Source organism: Mus pahari, chromosome 14 (genome assembly GCF_900095145.1).
Source record: "Mus pahari chromosome 14, PAHARI_EIJ_v1.1, whole genome shotgun sequence".
In the NCBI taxonomy this organism is placed as follows: Eukaryota; Metazoa; Chordata; class Mammalia; order Rodentia; family Muridae; genus Mus; species Mus pahari.
Genome location: NC_034603.1, coordinates 45,758,324 through 45,776,104, shown reverse-complemented (window position 1 = coordinate 45,776,104; position 17,781 = coordinate 45,758,324). Strand labels below are relative to the sequence as shown.

The 17,781-nt window shown below is 46.3% G+C and overlaps 2 protein-coding genes across 4 annotated transcripts in view; both read right to left on the bottom strand.

Annotated features, from left to right (window-relative positions):
• The window catches only part of Flot2 (flotillin 2), a 26,283-nt gene extending 13,584 nt beyond the window's left edge, over positions 1-12,699 (bottom strand). For 2 of the 3 annotated variants that reach the window (XM_029546324.1, XM_021211522.2), the window contains exon 1: positions 12,504-12,699. In XM_029546324.1, the coding sequence (XP_029402184.1) occupies positions 12,504-12,552 (49 nt within the window). In that variant the 5' untranslated portion in view covers positions 12,553-12,699. The remainder of the gene's footprint in view (positions 1-12,503) is intronic. The other variant, XM_021211523.2, reaches the window with a different exon arrangement.
• Positions 12,700-12,753: 54 nt separating this feature from the next.
• Positions 12,754-17,781, bottom strand: part of Dhrs13 (dehydrogenase/reductase 13) — a 6,201-nt gene continuing 1,173 nt past the window's right edge. The window contains exons 3-5 of the mRNA XM_021214102.2: positions 17,096-17,219; positions 16,646-16,957; positions 12,754-13,757 (exon numbers count right to left, since the gene is read on the bottom strand). Of these exons, the coding sequence (XP_021069761.1) occupies positions 13,312-13,757; positions 16,646-16,957; positions 17,096-17,219 (882 nt within the window). The 3' untranslated portion in view covers positions 12,754-13,311. The remainder of the gene's footprint in view (positions 13,758-16,645; positions 16,958-17,095; positions 17,220-17,781) is intronic.

The window sequence follows — 17,781 nt, the reverse complement described above, 5'->3', positions numbered from 1 at the left end:
GATTAGGCCATCTTCTGCTACATATGCAGCTAGAGACACAAGCTCAGGGGGTACTGGTTAGTTCATATTGTCGTTCCACCTATAGGGTTGCAGACCCCTTCAGCTCCTTAGGTACTTTCTCTAGCTCCTCCATTGGGGGCCCTGTGTTCCATCCAATAGCTGACTGTGAGCATCCACTTCTGTGTTTGCCAGGTACTGGCATTTTCTTTGAAGAACAAGAAATTTTGATTAGCTTAAGAACTCTTGGCAGGCTAGTGACACAGCTCAGTGTGGTAAAGACACCTGCCACCAAATCTGAAGACTTGCTTTTGATCCCAGGACCCTCCAAGTGGATGGCGAGAACTGACTCCCCAGAGTTGCCCTCTGACCTCTGTACAGACACCTCAGCACACCCCATCCACATGCATAAATAAGTAGTAATAACTTTTATAAAAGACTCTTGGTCTTGGTGTCAACATATTTTCCAGATGGTTAAGAGATAGAAATTGACCCCAATTAGAACTGTAACTGAAGCCATCAAATATGAACAGTAAAAGGAAAATCTGAAGTCCTCGAGGGAGTGGAGCAACGACTCATGTGAGTTAAGAGCACCCACAGGATGGCACAACCATCTGTAACTCCAGTTCTGGAAGATCGATGCCCTCTTCTGGCTTCCCCGGGAACTGCATTACATGGTGTACATGCACACATACAAGCAAGCAGAACATTAATACACTTAAAAATAAAGAAATTTTTGAAAAAGTAAATCAAAAATTAAAGAATTCCAGTTATTTACTCAACAACTTTTTAAGAATCATTTGACTTTTCGAAGAATTTGCATATGGATAATTGCTGTCAGCACGGAGCAAGCAAATCAAACAAGACAAGATGGGTACATGTTAGCAATAAAAATGCAAACAAACTGAAGTGCAAAATGGACCAGGCACACTAATAAAGGACCCCATCACCATCTGGAGTTGCGTTTTCAACCAAAACGGTTTTGTGAATTGAAAGAACATTTTCATTGAAAAACAGCAGAACATCGCACAGACATGCAGCGAACACCTCGGCAGCCGCTCGCTCGGCAACATCCACCACTAATGGTGGTAGTAGTTCTCCCCCTTACAATTCTCTCTCACATATTGGTCAGATCAGGTGTATCTACAAGGTGCTGTGAACTGTAACACTTAGAACAAGCTGCGGGTTGTCTTAGTGGCTGGGGACTCGAACCCTTGAGCAGTGCACGGCGATCATCTCCTGCAGAGCATTCCAAATACGTTCAGTATTGCCCCGTTTCCATAGCCTGGTAAGTTTAAGTGTGACATTGTATACTTTTGATTTTTGTCTGTTTCTTGACTTAAATTCTAGGTGAATCTTAAAACTTTAGGTCAGGAGGAGGAAACAGCATGCTGTCTTTTTAAATGAGATCTGACATTTTGAGGAGCAAATGCCCTTGGCACACAGGAAGCCTCATTTCGTGTTCCTATAAAGGGCCTCCCGTGTCACACTTTGGACTGCGGTATCTGCAGCGTTTGAGCGTTCTGTCTCCCAGAAAAGCCGATAGTTTCCAGGTACACTTCAAACGGAGTGAGGAAGGCAGCCCCTTAGTGGAGAGCATTTCACAGAGGATGTAGCAGCTGCCACATTAAACAGGAAACCCATGGGTCAAATTCCAAGCTGAGAGGGAAAGGTAACAAGCTGACCTGTGCCAGGGGTAATTTATGATTAAGTTAATGAATTTCTAATTAGGCTTATAAAGCCCTGAAGTATTTTCCGCAATGGTGCATCACGAAGCCTTTATTCGGGGAAGGCTAGAGTTCTTTACATCTGGGTCATGTAGCACATTGGCACGTGGATCCACGTTGATATTTCCTCTCTGCTAGCGAAGCTCTCTTTTAAAGGCAGAAAGACGAGCAGAGCACTGAAAAGAAACAAACAAAACCAAACGGCAATCTGTTTAGACTTAATGTGATACTTCTTCGGGATCCCCTGGGTAATTAATTGTTCAATTTCTTCTGATTTGTAAAAACAGATTATTATCAGTTTAAATAATACCAGATAAATTCCCCAAAATCATTTCTATCGTCCTATCTAAGGACCTGTTAAGAGTAGGTCTGTCTCGTAATTAAGAACATCTCAGAATTAAAAATAGAATGTTATTAAAAGTAAGGGCCTCTATTTAATTAAGTGTGCCCACTCACCAGCACTGAGCAGTGCTGTCCTTAAAGCAAAAGCAAGGGGTGTGGGATCTTAGCGAGTGGCCTGTGACTGGGAGTGAATCTTCATTAATTCAAAGGCGTACAGATCAGCCTACACCTGCACGGGAGGGATGGTGTATTAATGGAGGTAGCTGGAGCAATCTATTCTGAAGTACTCTAGCTGGGAAATACGTCTCCAGAGAGAGAAATGGAAAGCCCTGTGCTTGTGTGAAGAAATAAGACAGGAGTCAAAGATAAGTGCACATTCTGACTCCCTTTCACACGTTTAGACTTAATTAGCTTATTAAGATACAATCATCTTCAAAAAGCAACAGCTTAGAAAATTCTTTGGGGTCTGGCATTCCTAATGGTATCCCTGCCACGCAGCTCTTCCTTCACTCAGTGGACTGACATGCTGTGGTCTGTATAATTATACAAACAGCTTATGCCTGACCCCAAGCCAGCTTGAAAGCATTGACACCTGCTCCCCCTGGCTTCTTGCACTCCCCCCAGAAGGCCTACCACCAGCTCCTGCCCATCTCTCTCACATCCGGAACAGCTCCTGGGGTTATATGCTCACTGCTATCTCCTGACTGCACCTTCGGTTAGGACATGACCCCACATAACTAAAAGAATGATTTCATTCTTTGCTCTCTTTCCTGCCAAAGGGCCTTTCAGCCATGAAACACAAACTAACCTTGAACAGAAAAAAGACTTTGATAATGATACCTAATAATGTGGATCTCTCAGGGAGCATTGTTTCAGAAAGATTTATCTCCAATGGATTACTTCATTTTATTCCTTGAAATGCTCTTTGAGGAAAGCACTGCCCTATCCCCACTCTACAGATCAGTAAGCCGAGGCCCAGAGTTTTCCAGGACAATCTAATGTCTGATAGGGCCTGATTTTAAAACAATATCTCTCTGACATAAAAGTCCTGTCTTTAACTCCTTCACTCAGACTTCAAGACTCACTACATCCACCTCTTTCCCTCAACTTTCTATGTATTTGAGATATGGACTTAAGAGTAGGAAGTTATTCCTGCAAATCTGACACCTCCCAATTGCATGGTACCCGCCATCTCTGTGTCCTTCCTTATAGCAGGAGGAACGACCAGTGGTGAGAAGGCGTGCCAATGACAAACTCTTCTTCTTTGCAGGCTGCATCGTCAGGTCAGCCGGTGTCATTAAACTGTCACTCTCAAAGTAATGCCTCCCACCACCTCTTTTTTGCCAAGCACTCGGTCCCCAACTGCTACTAAGCATCAGGCAGAGAGACTCCAGCTGAATACACTGGCTCTGTGGAAGAAAACCTCTTACAAAAACTCATTAAAGAAATCAGAGAAAAGACATGTTGTAATTTTAGGACCGCGATGAGTCTATTTTAAATCAGGTGGGCATGTGCTTGTGTACTTTGCCGAAATGTCTTGGAAAAAAAAAATCAAAGAAAAAGAAAAATACAACGAGGGTTAAAAATAATGTAAAGTGGAGTGATACGAGTACTATTTGAATTGCTACTGATAAATTTAAATCACTGTTAATCATTAATCACCCAAATCACATCTACACTGCTGATGTATCCTCCCACACTGATTCGAGAGAAGATATATAGAACATTTTCAGGCTGTGCGCCATGTTTATTATTTTGAGTTTTAGTTTGTTTGGTTTTTTGTGTTTTGTTGTTGTTGTTGTTGTTGTTTTGTTTTTATGAAATGGGAAGGAGTTCTGATTAACTTCTGTCTAATTGATGGGAAAATGGATTTTCTTGTCTCAGTCCTAGATGGCATTTTAAAGCCCAGCTCAATTCGTTGGTGATTCCCTGGGATGTTTGTTAGCACAGTTCAGAGTTAAAGGACCCCTCAGATCTGGAAAGATTAAATCCCAGAAGATGTCAACCCTGCTCTCTCTCTGTGTCACCTCTTGACCCTGACAGCCCTCCTCCCAAGAAAGTTTAGAGTCCTCTCCCCATCTCTACACAGCCACTTCTTGGCCCACTATAAAGTCACATTCAAAATGTGAATTCTCCTAAATATAAATGGATTTAAAACATTTAACTGGTGGATAGTGCAGCTTAGCAACCCAGGGCAATGTTTCTCTGGCCAGTGTAGAGAGGAGCTCTAGGCCAGTGTATCACTCAGTGTCAGCAGCCAACCCTAGAAGAAACCAAAATTCAAAGTTGGGCTTCTTAGTTCGTGTGTAGGTGTGTGTGTGTGTGTGTGTGTGTGTGTGTGTGTGTGTGTGTGTGCAGCATCAAAGATCAAACACAGAGCTCATATATTTGGGTAAGTACTCCACCACTGAGCCATATCCCAGACCTCAAAGTATGATTTCTACGAAAATATATCCCTTTTTTATTTAAGTAGAGCCCCAAATCTTAATCAGCCTATCATAAATTAGGAGATTATTTATGTTCCCCTAAAGCATTTTTGTAGGTCTTCTAGGTCTCAATTACATTTTATTGTCACTAGAAAGCCTTTTCTGGATTCCTCTGACTGGACCGGTGCTGAGTCCCTTTTGTTTGTTACCATACAGGTCCAGTCACTCGCCCCACCATAGCACTTTACGTTGTGCGGTATCGTTGCTTTTTAGTCGTGGTTATTGTTTCTGTCTCTGCAGTGACATACCAGACAAGAAGCAATTTAAGGAAGGGTTTATTTCAGCTTAAGATCAACAGGATATATTTTGTCCTCATAATGAAGGCATGTCCCTCAGGAGCAGAAGGAACTGGTCACCTTGCATGGGCTTTGAGAAAGCACAGAATGAATGGGAGGGTTATGTAAGCAAGTTTGCACCTCCTAAAGGTTCAACAGCCTCGAAACAGCACTGCTAGCTGGAGACCAAGTACTCAAACATGCAAGCCTCTGGAGAGCACTTTACCTTCAAACCAAAAGACCTTTCTCCAGATCCCCACCCTAACAACTGGCTATAATTATTTTAATTAATATGGATTCTAATCTATTCAGTATTCTATCCCTGGTGTCTAACACAGTGCCTAGCATATCAGAGGAAACCCTGAACAGTATATCCAGAGATCAAATGAAAGGGTGTAGACCCTGAAGCCTACAAGCACTACTTCTGTGGGTTAAGTGGTGTTCTAGCCTACAGCAAACCACTGCTTGGGCCAAACACTAAGTAGAGACCCAAAAGAATCTCAGTATTCAGAAGGCATTTGCATAGTTCAATTCAGGTAGAGTCCTCAAGGGTCCAAGGCAATTATTTCAGAGCAGGGCATGAGCTTTCTCATATTTCAAATCAATTAAGACTTTGTCAATAACACAGCAGTTCAGTTTTAATATTGAAAACACAATTATTTCCTCATTGTTGAAATAGAGGGAAAGGATGCTACTTACTTAACAGTAGCACAACTGTAGGAAACATCACTCCATCGGCTCTGCATCAGCTCCTGCTTCCTGACCTGCTTGAGTTCCAGTCTTGACCTCCTTTGGTGATGAACAGCAAGCTGGACGTGTAAGCTGAATAAGCCCTTTCCTCCCCAATTTGCTTCTTGGTCATGATGTTTGTGCAGGAATAGAAACCCTGAATAAGGCAAACTGGTACTGGGAGTGGAGTATTCCTGTGACAACCTGACCATGTTTTGGGGAGGACTGTGGAAGGATTTTGGAACTTTGGGCTAGAAGATCCATTCAGTGTTAAGAGCTCTGTGGGATGTTGTGTAGGAACTTGGAAGATAATGTTGAGAACAGTGCAGAAGATGGAGGCCTGGCTTGTGAAATTTCAGAGGGAAGATTGAAGACTCTTATCAGGGCCATTGCTATTTTGACTGTTTTGGTTGGCTGGGGCTGAAGAATCAGCTGTGATTAACAAGATACTAGAACTACTAAAGTGAAACCTTTGCATTACTGGGACTATTGATGCTGGTTAGCTGGAGCTAAGAAATTAGTGGTGATGAAGAGCAACATGGAAGTGTAAACTGAATAAACCCTTTCCTCCCCAACTTGCTTCTTGGTCATGATGTTTGTGTAGGAATAGAAACTATAGAAGACAGTTTGGTCTTAGGTAGGGTTTCACTATATAGACCTATTTGGTTTGTAACTTGCTATGTAGAGCAGGCTGGCCTCAATGCAGAGACCTTCCTTCTGAGCACTGAGATTAAAGGTGTTTATCGACATACCCAGCTTTCCCTCCAAGATTTATTTTTATTTATGTGTATTGTGCACATGAGGGCAGGCATCCACAGAGACCAGAGGAGAGTATCATATCCTTGAGAACTGGAGTGACAGGCAGTTGTGAGCTGCCTTAGATGGGTGCTGGGAACCAGAATCTGGTTCCCTTTAGAAGCAAAAAGTGCTCTTAACCACAGAACCATCTCTCCATCACCCTCAACCCACTGCCCTTTTTTTGAGATAGGATTTCACTTCAGCTCAGTTTGGCCTTGATCTCATAACCAGTGCTAACTCTGTTTTTCTGGAGTGGAAACACCTATCCATGGGGCTGTTTTCCAAGGTAAGCACTCAGGAGCACCTGTGCTTTGGGAGGTGTTGTAAAAGAGGCCTCTGGGGACAAGCAGTTACTCAGAAACCCAAACCATCTTGGGCTCAAATGAAATTGGAGGAGGGCCAAAAATCACATCTCCTGTATCTTCTGTTTCTGCTCAGGGTTGGTACATGGTCACCTTTGACCAAGCTCTAGGGGACTTCTCAAGTACACTGTGGGAATGGGCAGTACCCGTGGGGGACCAAATGGGACAGGCTGGGGTGTGTGTGCCCTTTACCTTTCACTCAGTCTCTGACCTTGGGAACAGCCTGTCACAATTCATGCTTGGCTGTAGCCAAGGGCCACAAGCCAGGTTCCCAGAGGCAGTAACAGGAAGCTGGGGCCTGGCAGGCCGCCCCTACTCCCAGCAGCCTCTTCCCCTGAAAGGGATCTCCCAGCTTTCTCATTACTTTTAGCCGGAGCACCACTGTGTGTCTGTGTGTGTACCTGTGTGTGTGTGTAGTGTCCCCTTGGCCATGCAGGCACATGTGGAGGCCAGAGGTTTACACTGGACCCTTTCCTCAACAACCTCACCATTTTTTGTTTTTTTTGTTTTTTTTTTTTTTTGAGAATCTTTCACTGAACCTGAAGCTAGACTGGCCACCCATCCTCCTGTTTTCACCTAGTCTTTTACATGGATCTGAGAGGGGGGGCAAGAAATCTCTGCAGCCTGTTCTGTTTCTGCAATAGGGTTGTACTATGTAGTTCTAACTGGCCTGGAACTCACGGTAAGTAAGCCTATTGTCCCAGTCTCCTCAGTGTTGAGATTACAGGTATGAAACACCATGCCCAGTTAGTGAATACTTTTAATATTCCAGCTGTATCTAAGGATTCAATATAAAAATGTCTACAAATGCATCAACTCGGACACCTGAGAAAACATTATAAAAGGTAACATTTAAGGCAGGATTTCATGGTGCCTGGTTTTACGTTGTACCTTTTTTTTTTTTTTTTTTTTTCCAAGACAGGGTTTCTCTGTGTAGCCCTGGCTGTCCTGGAACTCNCTCACTCTGTAGACCAGGCTGGCCTTTAAAAAACCCGCCTGCCTCTGCCTCCCAAGTGCTGGGATTAAAAGTGTGCACCACCACTGTCCGGCTACCTTGCACTTTTTGTTGTTGTTTTATGAGACAGGGTTTCTCTATGTAACAAGCTCTGGCTGCCCTAGACTCACTTTGAAGACCAGGCTGGCCTCAAACTCTGCCTGCCTCTGCTTCCTCAGTGCTGGGATTAAAGGCATGTGCTATTATGCCTGTTTCCCCCCACCTTTGGTTGGCTTTAGACTTTTAAAAAAATGTATTTATGAGTATAACTGCATGTATGATGTCTGTGCAGACCCACAGAGGCTGGAAGAGGACAATGGATCCCCTGCTTAATTGTTGAGCCATCTCTCCAGCCTCAGGTTTGGACTTAGTATGTAGCTGCTGATGACTCTGAACTTAATTCTCCTGTCTCCACCTCACAAGTGTTGGGAATCAAACCCAGGGCTTTACATTTTAGGCCAGCAGTCTATCTACTGTGCCATATCTGACACTGTGCTTCTTTACTAATATATTAAATAATGGGGGCTGGAGAGATGATCCAGTGATCAAAAGCACTCGTTGCTCACTTATAGAGGACCTTGGTTCAGTTCTCAGCACCCATATGGTGGTTAATAGTTCCAGAGGATCTTACGCCCTCTTCTGGTTTCCTTGGGTACTGCACTACTCATGTGGTACACACACATACAGGAAGGTAAAACAAGACATACACATTAAAAAAAAAAATGACGAGGCCAGCCTGGTCTACAAAGTGAGTTCCAGGACAGCCAGGACTAAAGAGAGAAACCCTGTCTCAAAAAAAAAAAAATGAGTTGCATGCTTTTAATCCTAACATTTGGGAAGCAGAGGCAGATGTATTTCTGAGTTCTAGTAAGGACAGCCAGGGCTACACAAAGAAACCCTACCTTAAAAAAAAAAAAAAAAAAAAAAAAGAACAATTAGTGGTAGATATAATCACTGGCTTAATTTCAAAGCAGAAATAAGTACAAATGACTTTTAAGGGGCCTGCAACTGCAGGGTGTTTGGGTGTCTTGGCTTGTGGCTGACAAAAACAATTAAGAAATATTAACTTTCAGTTATGGCTAGTGAAAATAAAATGTGTTCCCCCTTTCCAAATTTAAAGTTTTCCTTTTTTTCCCCCTAAACTGTTGACATATACCTGTGACCTAGCACTTAAGAGGCAGGTGTATCTCTATGAGTTGGAGGCCAACCTGGTCTTACATATGAGACCCTGTCTCAAACAAATAAACCTCCAAACTTTCCTTTGTTCTCTGTTCCTCTTGTCTCAGCCTACTACATGCTGAGATTAGTTAGGTACTCATCACCATGATTATTAGTGCAAAGATTTAACTCTTATATGTGCTTAGTCAAGTGCTCTGCCCCAGAGTAACAACCTCAGCCTCTCTTTTAAAGCATTAAAAAACCAACCCACTTTATTTTTAAGTGCATTGGTGTTTTGCCTGCATGGATATCTTTGTGAGGGTGCCAGATCCCCTGGAACTGGAATTATAAGCAGGTAGGAGCTGCAATGTAGGTGCTGGGAACTGTACTTGGGTTCTCTGGAAGAGCAGACAGTACTCTTAACTACTGAGACATCTCTCCAGGGCTCCTCTAAAATGTTTTCTTATCTTTCTTTTTCCCCCCCAAGACAGGGTTTTTCTGTGTAGCCCTTGCTGTCCTGGAACTCCCTCTGTAGATCAGGCTGACCTTGAACTGACAGAGATCCACCTTCCTCTACCTCCCAAGTGCTGGAATTAAAGGCATGCACAACCACTACCCGGCATTTAAAATGGTTATTATATTTATGTATGAGAGTTTAATGGCAAGTACACCTGCATGCCAGAAGAGGGCATCAGATCCGATTACAAATGGTTGTGAGCCGCCATGTGGTTGCTGGGAATTGAACTCAAGACCTCTTAACCACTGAGCCATCTCTCCAACCCCCTAAAATATCTTTAAGGTGGGAAAACAATCTTGTGTTTTGAGACAAGGTCTCGTGTTGACCATCTATCTTCCAATTCTCTAAGCAGATGAGACTGACATTGGACTTCTAATTCTCCTGCTCCCTTCCCCTCAACCCAGTGCCGGGAGTAGAGACATGTTCTGGCCTTGTGCACACCAATACTCTACCAATTAAACTCCATTCCTAGCCCTAAAATGAAATTCCTGAAAGCAGAAAGAGAGAATAGTTTTGTGCTACAGAATGGAGGAGGGACATCAGCAAATGAATTAACAGCTTTCTCTGGACACAGGGCTGAGTGCCTGAGACGAACTGCAGGTCCAAGGGACACAGTGCAGGCTCTGCTCTGTTCTCCTGGGAATCTATTCAGCTGAGGAAACTGCACCTCACTGCATCTCAAACGCCACGGTGCTATCACGTTAGGCATTATTTCTCCCCAGCCCTCGAATCCCAACATCCTGTACCCATCAACTCTTAGCACAATCACCTCTCTCTACCCCAACAGCTTCCAATCCAGCTCTGCATTGGCTCTGGAGACAGGTACAGAGCCACCCATTCCAGAGCTGCCTCTCACCCTGGAGTTGCCAGACTTTCCATAGGGCAGAACTTAAGGCTTTGGTCTTCTCGGCCCAGAGTCTGGGCTTCCTGAAACAAAACAGGAGAAAGTGCAGCCCAGATTTTGATTTGTTTTATCTTTGAGATTTTCTTTTTATTTTATTTGGTGTGGCTTTTTGCCTGCATGTATGTCTGAGCACCACATGCCCAAGGAATCGAGAAGAGGGTGTGTGCCAGGGGACTGGAGTTAGCGTCATGTCGGTGCTGGAAATTGAAGGAGTGAGTGCTCTTAACGGTGCCATTTCTCCAGCCCCAGACTTTGATTTAATTTATTTATTAGTATTATTATGATTATTATTTTTTTTTTGGACAGGGAGTATATACATAGCCCTGGCTGTCCTGGAACTCTCAAAGATCTGTCTGAGTCTGCCTTCCTTGTGCTGGAATTAAAGGCATGTGCAACCACACCCAGTAGAAAAAAAAGGAATTTTTTTTTTTTTGGCTTTTTGAGACAGGGTTTCTCTGTGTAGCCCTGGCTGTCCTGGAGCTCACTCTGTAGACCAGGCTGGCCTCAAACTCAGAAATCTGCCTGCCTCTGCCTCCCAAATGCTGGGATTAAAGGCGTGCACCACCACGCCCAGCTGAAAAAAGTAACGTTTATTGTGTGTGTATGTACATGTGTGTACAGGCTTCTTGCATTAGTTGGTTCTTTTCCTCCATTGTGTGAGCCCTGGGTATTATACTCAGATCATCAGGCTTGGTGGAAGTCTCCTTTGCCTGCTGAGCCTTCTACTTAGCCCCAGATTCTGATGTCTAAAATCCTCCTATGCCTGAGGAGTGTGGCACACTGACTGACTGGCACCAGGTTGAGTCCCCAGGGTTTGATTCCTAGCACCATAAGCACACTCACACAAAATCAACAAGCTGGGTGTGGTGACTGAATGCCTGCATCAGGCAGGAGGCAGCGGCAGGAAGATCACTACAAGTTCCAAGCCAACCTTGTTTACATAGTTCCAGCCGGGGTACCAAGTCAAACCTCTCTTTCAAAACAAACACAGGGGTTGTTCAATGGTTAAGAGCACATATTGCTCTCCCAGAGGACCCAAGTTTAGTTCCTAGTGCCCACGTCAAATGGCTCACAAGCATCTGTAACTCCAGCTCGAGGGAGATTCCACACCTGTGGGGCCTTTTCAGGTACCTGTACTCACCTGTGCATATCCACAGACAGCCAGACAGACAGACACATGCACACACATACAACTTAAAAAAATAAAATTAACCTAAAAAGATAAACCTCAAACAAACAAACAAAACAAAACTAAGCCTCCCCACCCCCCAACAAAACAAACTGGAAACTCAAGCCTACTCCAACCATTATGTGGCTCCAAAAGCCATCTTTAGGTATAGATGAGGAGGGAGACAAGACTGGGCTTTAGGATGCCGAAAGCTGGCCTCTGTGCTTTCCCTTCTGACTCCAACCAAGACTTCTGGTCTTCAACGAGATCGTATTTCTCTCGTTTTAGTGGGGTCCTGGTTAGGGACTGTGACAATGTCTCAGAAAAGGGATTGATTTTGAGATCCAAACAATGCCGAGAACTATGTTTGGGGCCCAGTGGATTTATTACATCTCCCCAAGAATGGCATCTATAAGCCTTGGCTCGGGGCTTCTACCTCCCCTTTTGGCAGCCAGCCTTATGAATTCTGCATACAGGCTGAAAATCAGTGCTGTTGCTGGGAAGAGGTTACAGTTGCCAGCTTGCATGCAACAGGGTCCTTGGTGACTTGAGCTACCTCCTGTGACATCCCGAATACACCACCTAAATAAATGATCAGCTTTAAGGCTCCCTGTGCTACAGTCCCCCCAGCCCCATCTGGCCAAATCTAGAGCTTGCTGCATTTCGTAATCTAGAGCGGTACAGGCCACAGCCGGGTTACCCAACTGTAGAGGCCGCACCCGCGTTTGCAGGGCGGGTGATGGCAGTAATTCTTGGCAAGCCCCAGCCTGCTCGGAATTAACGGGTCTGCCTCACCCGGAAAAGAGGGACCCGTGCCTCAGGCCCCTCCCCGTCGGGCACCTGCCTTCCAGCGCTGCGAGTCCCAGCGCTGGAACCCACAAACCTTAGAAGCCCCTAAACCCATGGTGGAGCAGAGGAAGGGTCGAGCGCCTGAGGCCGTGCTGTGGGAGGGATGATCGCTCTCCGGGGGGACTGGCTCAGGTGCGTCAGGGGGACCCGCACCCCACGCCCGCCCTTTCCCACCCCACCCCTCGCCTTCCCCTCACCTGAGACCACCAGCGCCTCGTTGGGGCCCACCGTGTGGCAGTTGCCCATGGCGCCGCTGGCAGGTAAGCAGGCCTTGGGTCCGCAGCGACCGGGAGGGCTGTGGCGGGTCCGCAGCACCGGCCGCGCCCAGCCTATCCCGCCTCCCTAGCCCCGCCCGCCTGCGCCCCTCGGCGGCCGCGGCCCCGCCGGAAGTGTAGCGGCGGAGGGCGGGGCCGGCATGTGGAAAGAGGCGGGAGCCAGTGGGTCCGCAGTCAGCTCGCTTTATTCCAGGGGGGCTTGGTCCCGTAGCACCTTTGGGGCACCTCAGTAGTATCGCCTTGCGCTGTGTCACCTCGGGTACCGGCCTTACAGCAGACCCTCGGGCTCAAAACCCCAGTTCCTGCCCTGACCGAGTCTTTTTCTAATTGCGCCTCCGTAAAAATGGGGGTAAATTCACTACCTAGCTAGAAAGTTGCCAACGGCTGGATTCAGTCAGTAATTAATGTTTAACATCCGCAGTGCATCAACCACAAAGTCTCCGGCTCTTTCCCGGGGCAGATCACTACTCACTCAGGGAAGGGCCCACAAATCTGAAAATCAAAATTCCAGAGCAACACAGTATCTGACATATCATCCCTGAATCTGGAGTTACAGTGTCTCTTACTTAGGAAGTAATATTCATTTCCTTTCACAAGGAAAAGGGCTGTTTAGAACATGACAAGAGGTTCTGAGGTAAATGTGGCAACCCCTCAGTGCCCAGGCACACAACTGAGATTTTGAGGGATCCCACTGTGCTACAAAAGCATTCTATCCCGGGGGTTAGGAAAGTTAGGGTGTAGGTTCATCCTTCACCTGAATTCTTCGCTGTGTCAATTTGGATAAGTCTGGCGAGCCCCGATAGCTACGAGAAGGTCCAGAAACTGTGGTTTTCTCAGGACTGGGGCCACTCTGAGAAGACGGGGCCCTGGGATCCTCAGGTTCCGACTCTTCATCAGGGTCATCATCGTCTCCAGGCGCAAGCCCTGCCAACTTCTTGGTAGCTTTCCATAGCCTTTGAGCAGCCTGGTCATCTCTAGCCGCTGGGGAGACCTCCTCCACATGGCAGTTGGCAAAATATCTCCCGCTGAGGGGCTCAATGCCCTCCTGCAGAGCGCAGTACAGGGGTGTCTGGGCACCCCCTTGAGGTGCCCGGAGCACCAGCCATGCCAGTGGGCGCAAAATAGGACGCAGCCAACCAGGAAGATGACGCAGGAAGAGCTCCGAGTTCACAGGTCCTGTGGGCAGGAAGAAAGAGGATTTGTGGAGGAAGGCAGTGGGGGCCCAGGCACCAGGCAGAGAAAAGAAACAGCTAGGATCGGACGGCAGAATCTGCTTCTAGGGAAAGCATCTACCAGGGATTTCGGGGCCCCACAAGACGACTTAACCCATTTCCTACAGAAAGCCGTCCTACCAGCCTAAAGACCTTGTACAGTCCGATCTCCCAGGCTGTGCTTATGTGTGTTCTATGTTCTTTGCTGTTCGATTTCTATTAGCTCCTGCCCCCTTTTTGGTGCTGGCGACTTGAACCCAGCCAGGGCTGTGTACGGGCTGGCTGGTACTCTATCAACTGAGCTACATCCCTGGTCCTTTCCTTTCTTTTTGAGAAAGAGCCTCACTCCTCTATATGTTCAGTCTGACCTCGAACTGGCAGCAATACACCTGCCTCAGCTTCCCAGGGGAGTTACCACAGTGCCTAATTCATACCAGCTTTTCTCATCGATCTTGAGCCCCATTCCTTTGTTTAGCCATCATTTTTAAGAACCTATAGTATAAGCCGGGTGTGGTGGCGCACGCCTTTAATCCCAACACTCGGGAGGCAGAGGCAGAGGCAGAGGCAGGCGGATTTCTGAGTTTGAGGCCAGCCTGGTGTACAGAGTGAGTTCCAGGACAGCCAGAGCTATACAGAGAAACCCTGTCTCGGAAAAACCAAAAATAAATAAATAAATAAATAAAAAATAGTATAGCAGCCACTGTTTTTTTGTTGTTGTTGTTGTTTTGTTTTTTTATAACACTGGGGATCTGTAATTGTAACAAGAGCTTAATAAAGGTTAATAGCATTATTGTCAGTGCAATTACAAAGAAGCCCGAAGCGAGGTTTTCTAAGATGTTAGTAGATGATCTAGGCAAGCCCAGTCTATTGTAGCCTATTGTCTAAGGACAAAGATGATTCACCAGCTCAGCCCATGTCTCCTCCTTCTCCTCCTCCTCCGTTCTAGGCACCCCGAATCCTGCAGCACATCAGCAACACCTGTTATTCAAGTTCTGAGCTTCAAAGGTTCCTTTATCTCTTTCAGATCTGTGTTCAATTCTAACCAAGCGTCTTCCTTGGCAACCACTGACAAAATAAAAATCTTACATCTGAGAAGGTCCCTCTCTTCCTGTTTATCTTTCCCTAGTGTCACTCTCCAGATGTTATCGCCACTTGTCATGGGATATGAGAGCAAGGTCTTTGGTGACTGCTTTGTCTTCTTTCAGAGAGACAGGGTCTTACAGGCCAAGGTGGCTTCACTACCTCTGTCCCAGCACATAAACCATGCTTACTGTACAGTAGGCACCACAAAGAAAGGGATCCCTGATTGGATGGTACCGTCCTTATGATCGTCACCGTCCTAACTTGTTTTGTTCAGGGGTGTTGGGGATCAAACCCAATCTTGGCTTGGCGTGGTGGCTCATACTGGAAATCTAAATACGAGGCAAGACGTTTGGGGTGAGTTTGAGGCTTGACTGAGCTACACAGAATTCCAGGCCAACCTGAGCTCCAGAAAACTGTCTTAAAAAAAACAAACAAACAAACAAAAAAACAGCCGGGTGTGGTGGCACACGCCTTTAATCCCAGCACTCGGGAGGCAGAGGCAGGTGGATTTCTGAGTTCGATGCCAGCCTGGTCTACAAAGTGAGTTCCAGGACAGCCAGGGCTATACAGAGAAACCCTGTCTTGAAAAACAAAAAAACAAACAAACAAACAAACAAAAAAACCCAACAACAACAACAACAAAAAAAAACCCAAAACCAAAAACAACAACAACAAAAAACCAAAAACCCAAAAATCCCAACAAACAACTAGAACAACTAGCTGGCTCAGTGGTTAAGAGCACTTGCTGCTCTTGTAGAGGACCTGGGTTGTTGTTGTTGTTGTTGTTTTTTTTTTAAGATTTTATTTATTTTTTATTCATATGAGTACACGACATCAGATCCCATTACTGATGGTTGTGAGCCACCATGTGGTTGCTGGGAATTAAACTCAGGACCTCTGGAAGATCCGCCACTGCTCTTAACCACTGAGCCTTCTCTCTAGCTCCTGGGTTGGTTCTTAGCACCCACATGGAAGGAAGCTCACAACCATCCGTAACTCCAGTTCTAGGGGATCTGACCTCTGTGGGCACCGCCACCTCTACGGTATATATCCATGCAGAGAAAACACACACACACACACACACACACACACACACACACACACACTAAACTAAGCCAGGAATGATGTCCCACACCTTTGATCCCAGCACTCTGGAGGCAGAAGCAGGCAGATCTTTGGATAGTTGAGGCCAGTCTTGTCTACCATGCAAACTCTTTTTTTTTTTTTTTTAAATTATATGTAAGTACACTGTAGCTGTCTTCAGACACTCCAGAAGAGGGAGTCAGATCTCATTATGGGTGGTTGTGAGCCACCATGTGGTTGCTGGGATTTGAACTCAGGACCTTCAGAAGAATAGTCAGTGCTCTTAACAGCTGAGCCATCTCTCCAGCCCTACACAGTGAGATCTTGTCTCAAAACCAAATCAACCAACCAACCAAACATCCTAAACCAAAGGAAGGAAGCAAAGAGCAGAAGCTCAGGCTTTGGCCTATACTGGGACAGGTGTTCTACCACTCAGCTGCAGCCACAGCCCTTTATAGTATCATTAGGGTCTTGTTTTATCCCCAAGCCAGTGGTCAGCATCCAAGTGTGAAGGTGAGCAAGGAAGAAAACAGATGAGAAGAAAGTCTGCTCCCAAGGTCAGCAAGGAACAGGTTTCTCTTTGACCATGTTTCCATTCTGTGACTCAACAGGAGACTGGGGGCAGGGGCACATAGTAACATACAAAGATGCTAGAGAGGTAAGGAAGAGCAGTCAGTCGGGCCTCACCTGGGTGGGCCGCATAGCAGGTAACACCAGTGCCCTCAAGCTGGGTGGCAAGCTCCCGGGCAAACAGCACGTTGGCTAGTTTGCTATCAGCGTATGCCCGAAGCTCCTGCTGCCAGCCCACCACGGGGCAGTCTAGACGTGTGAAGTCGAGACGACCACGTCGGTGGGCAGCCGATGACACTATTACCACACGGCTGGGGGCACACGACCTCAGGCGGGGCAGCAACAAGTGTGTCAGCAGAAAAGGGCCAACATGGTTCACTCGCAACAGCAGGTTATAGGTTTCCCGAGTCCGGCCACAGGAGCTGATCCCTAGGGCAGAAGCTAGGTATGAGGTGCTGTTACAGGTGTCCCACAGGTCTTAGTGTCCCCACTTGTGAGATGTGTCTGCTGGAGGGTCTACCTCTCCAGGCTCCCAGCCGCCCTCCCACAGGGCCTGCTACTCCTCACCTGCATTGTGGATGAGGATGTCCAGCCTTGGCTCAGAGCTTAAGAAGGCTGTGGCAAAGGCCTGCACGGAGGCCAGACTGGCCAAGTCCAAGGCCATGAAGATGACCTCATTGTTTCCACTTTCCTGTGGAGCAGCAAGGGCTAGGATTGTTACTGGGTATCTCCCTTCCCCTCCCTCTTCCCAGGCTTCTGAGGGTCTACCCACCTATGACTAAACCTGCCTCTCTGCATCAGCGTGTAATGGGTGTGTGCATTCAAATCTTGACTTTGCCGTCTAACTAGAGTGTGACTTCAGACGTGATACCAAGTATCTTTTGGGCCTCTGTTCTCTTACTGAAAAATGAGAGGATAATAATAATATTAACGGCAAGAATACTTTCTACTGGAAAAAAAGAAAGCTGGAAGGATTAAATCGGATAAAATCCATGTATGTCTGGTGTGGTGGCACACACTGGTTATCTGTCTACTCTTTTGTCTGAGACAGAAGGGTCACCAGTTCAAGGCCTGCCTGAGCTAGAGTTAATATATATTAAATATGCCGGGCGTGGCAGCGCACACCTTTAATCCTAGCACTTGGGAGGCAGAGGCAGGCGGATTTCTTAGTTCGAGGCCAGCCTGGTCTACAGAGTGAGTTCCAGGATAGCCAGGGCTATACAGAGAAACCCTGTCCCGAAAAACCAAAAAAA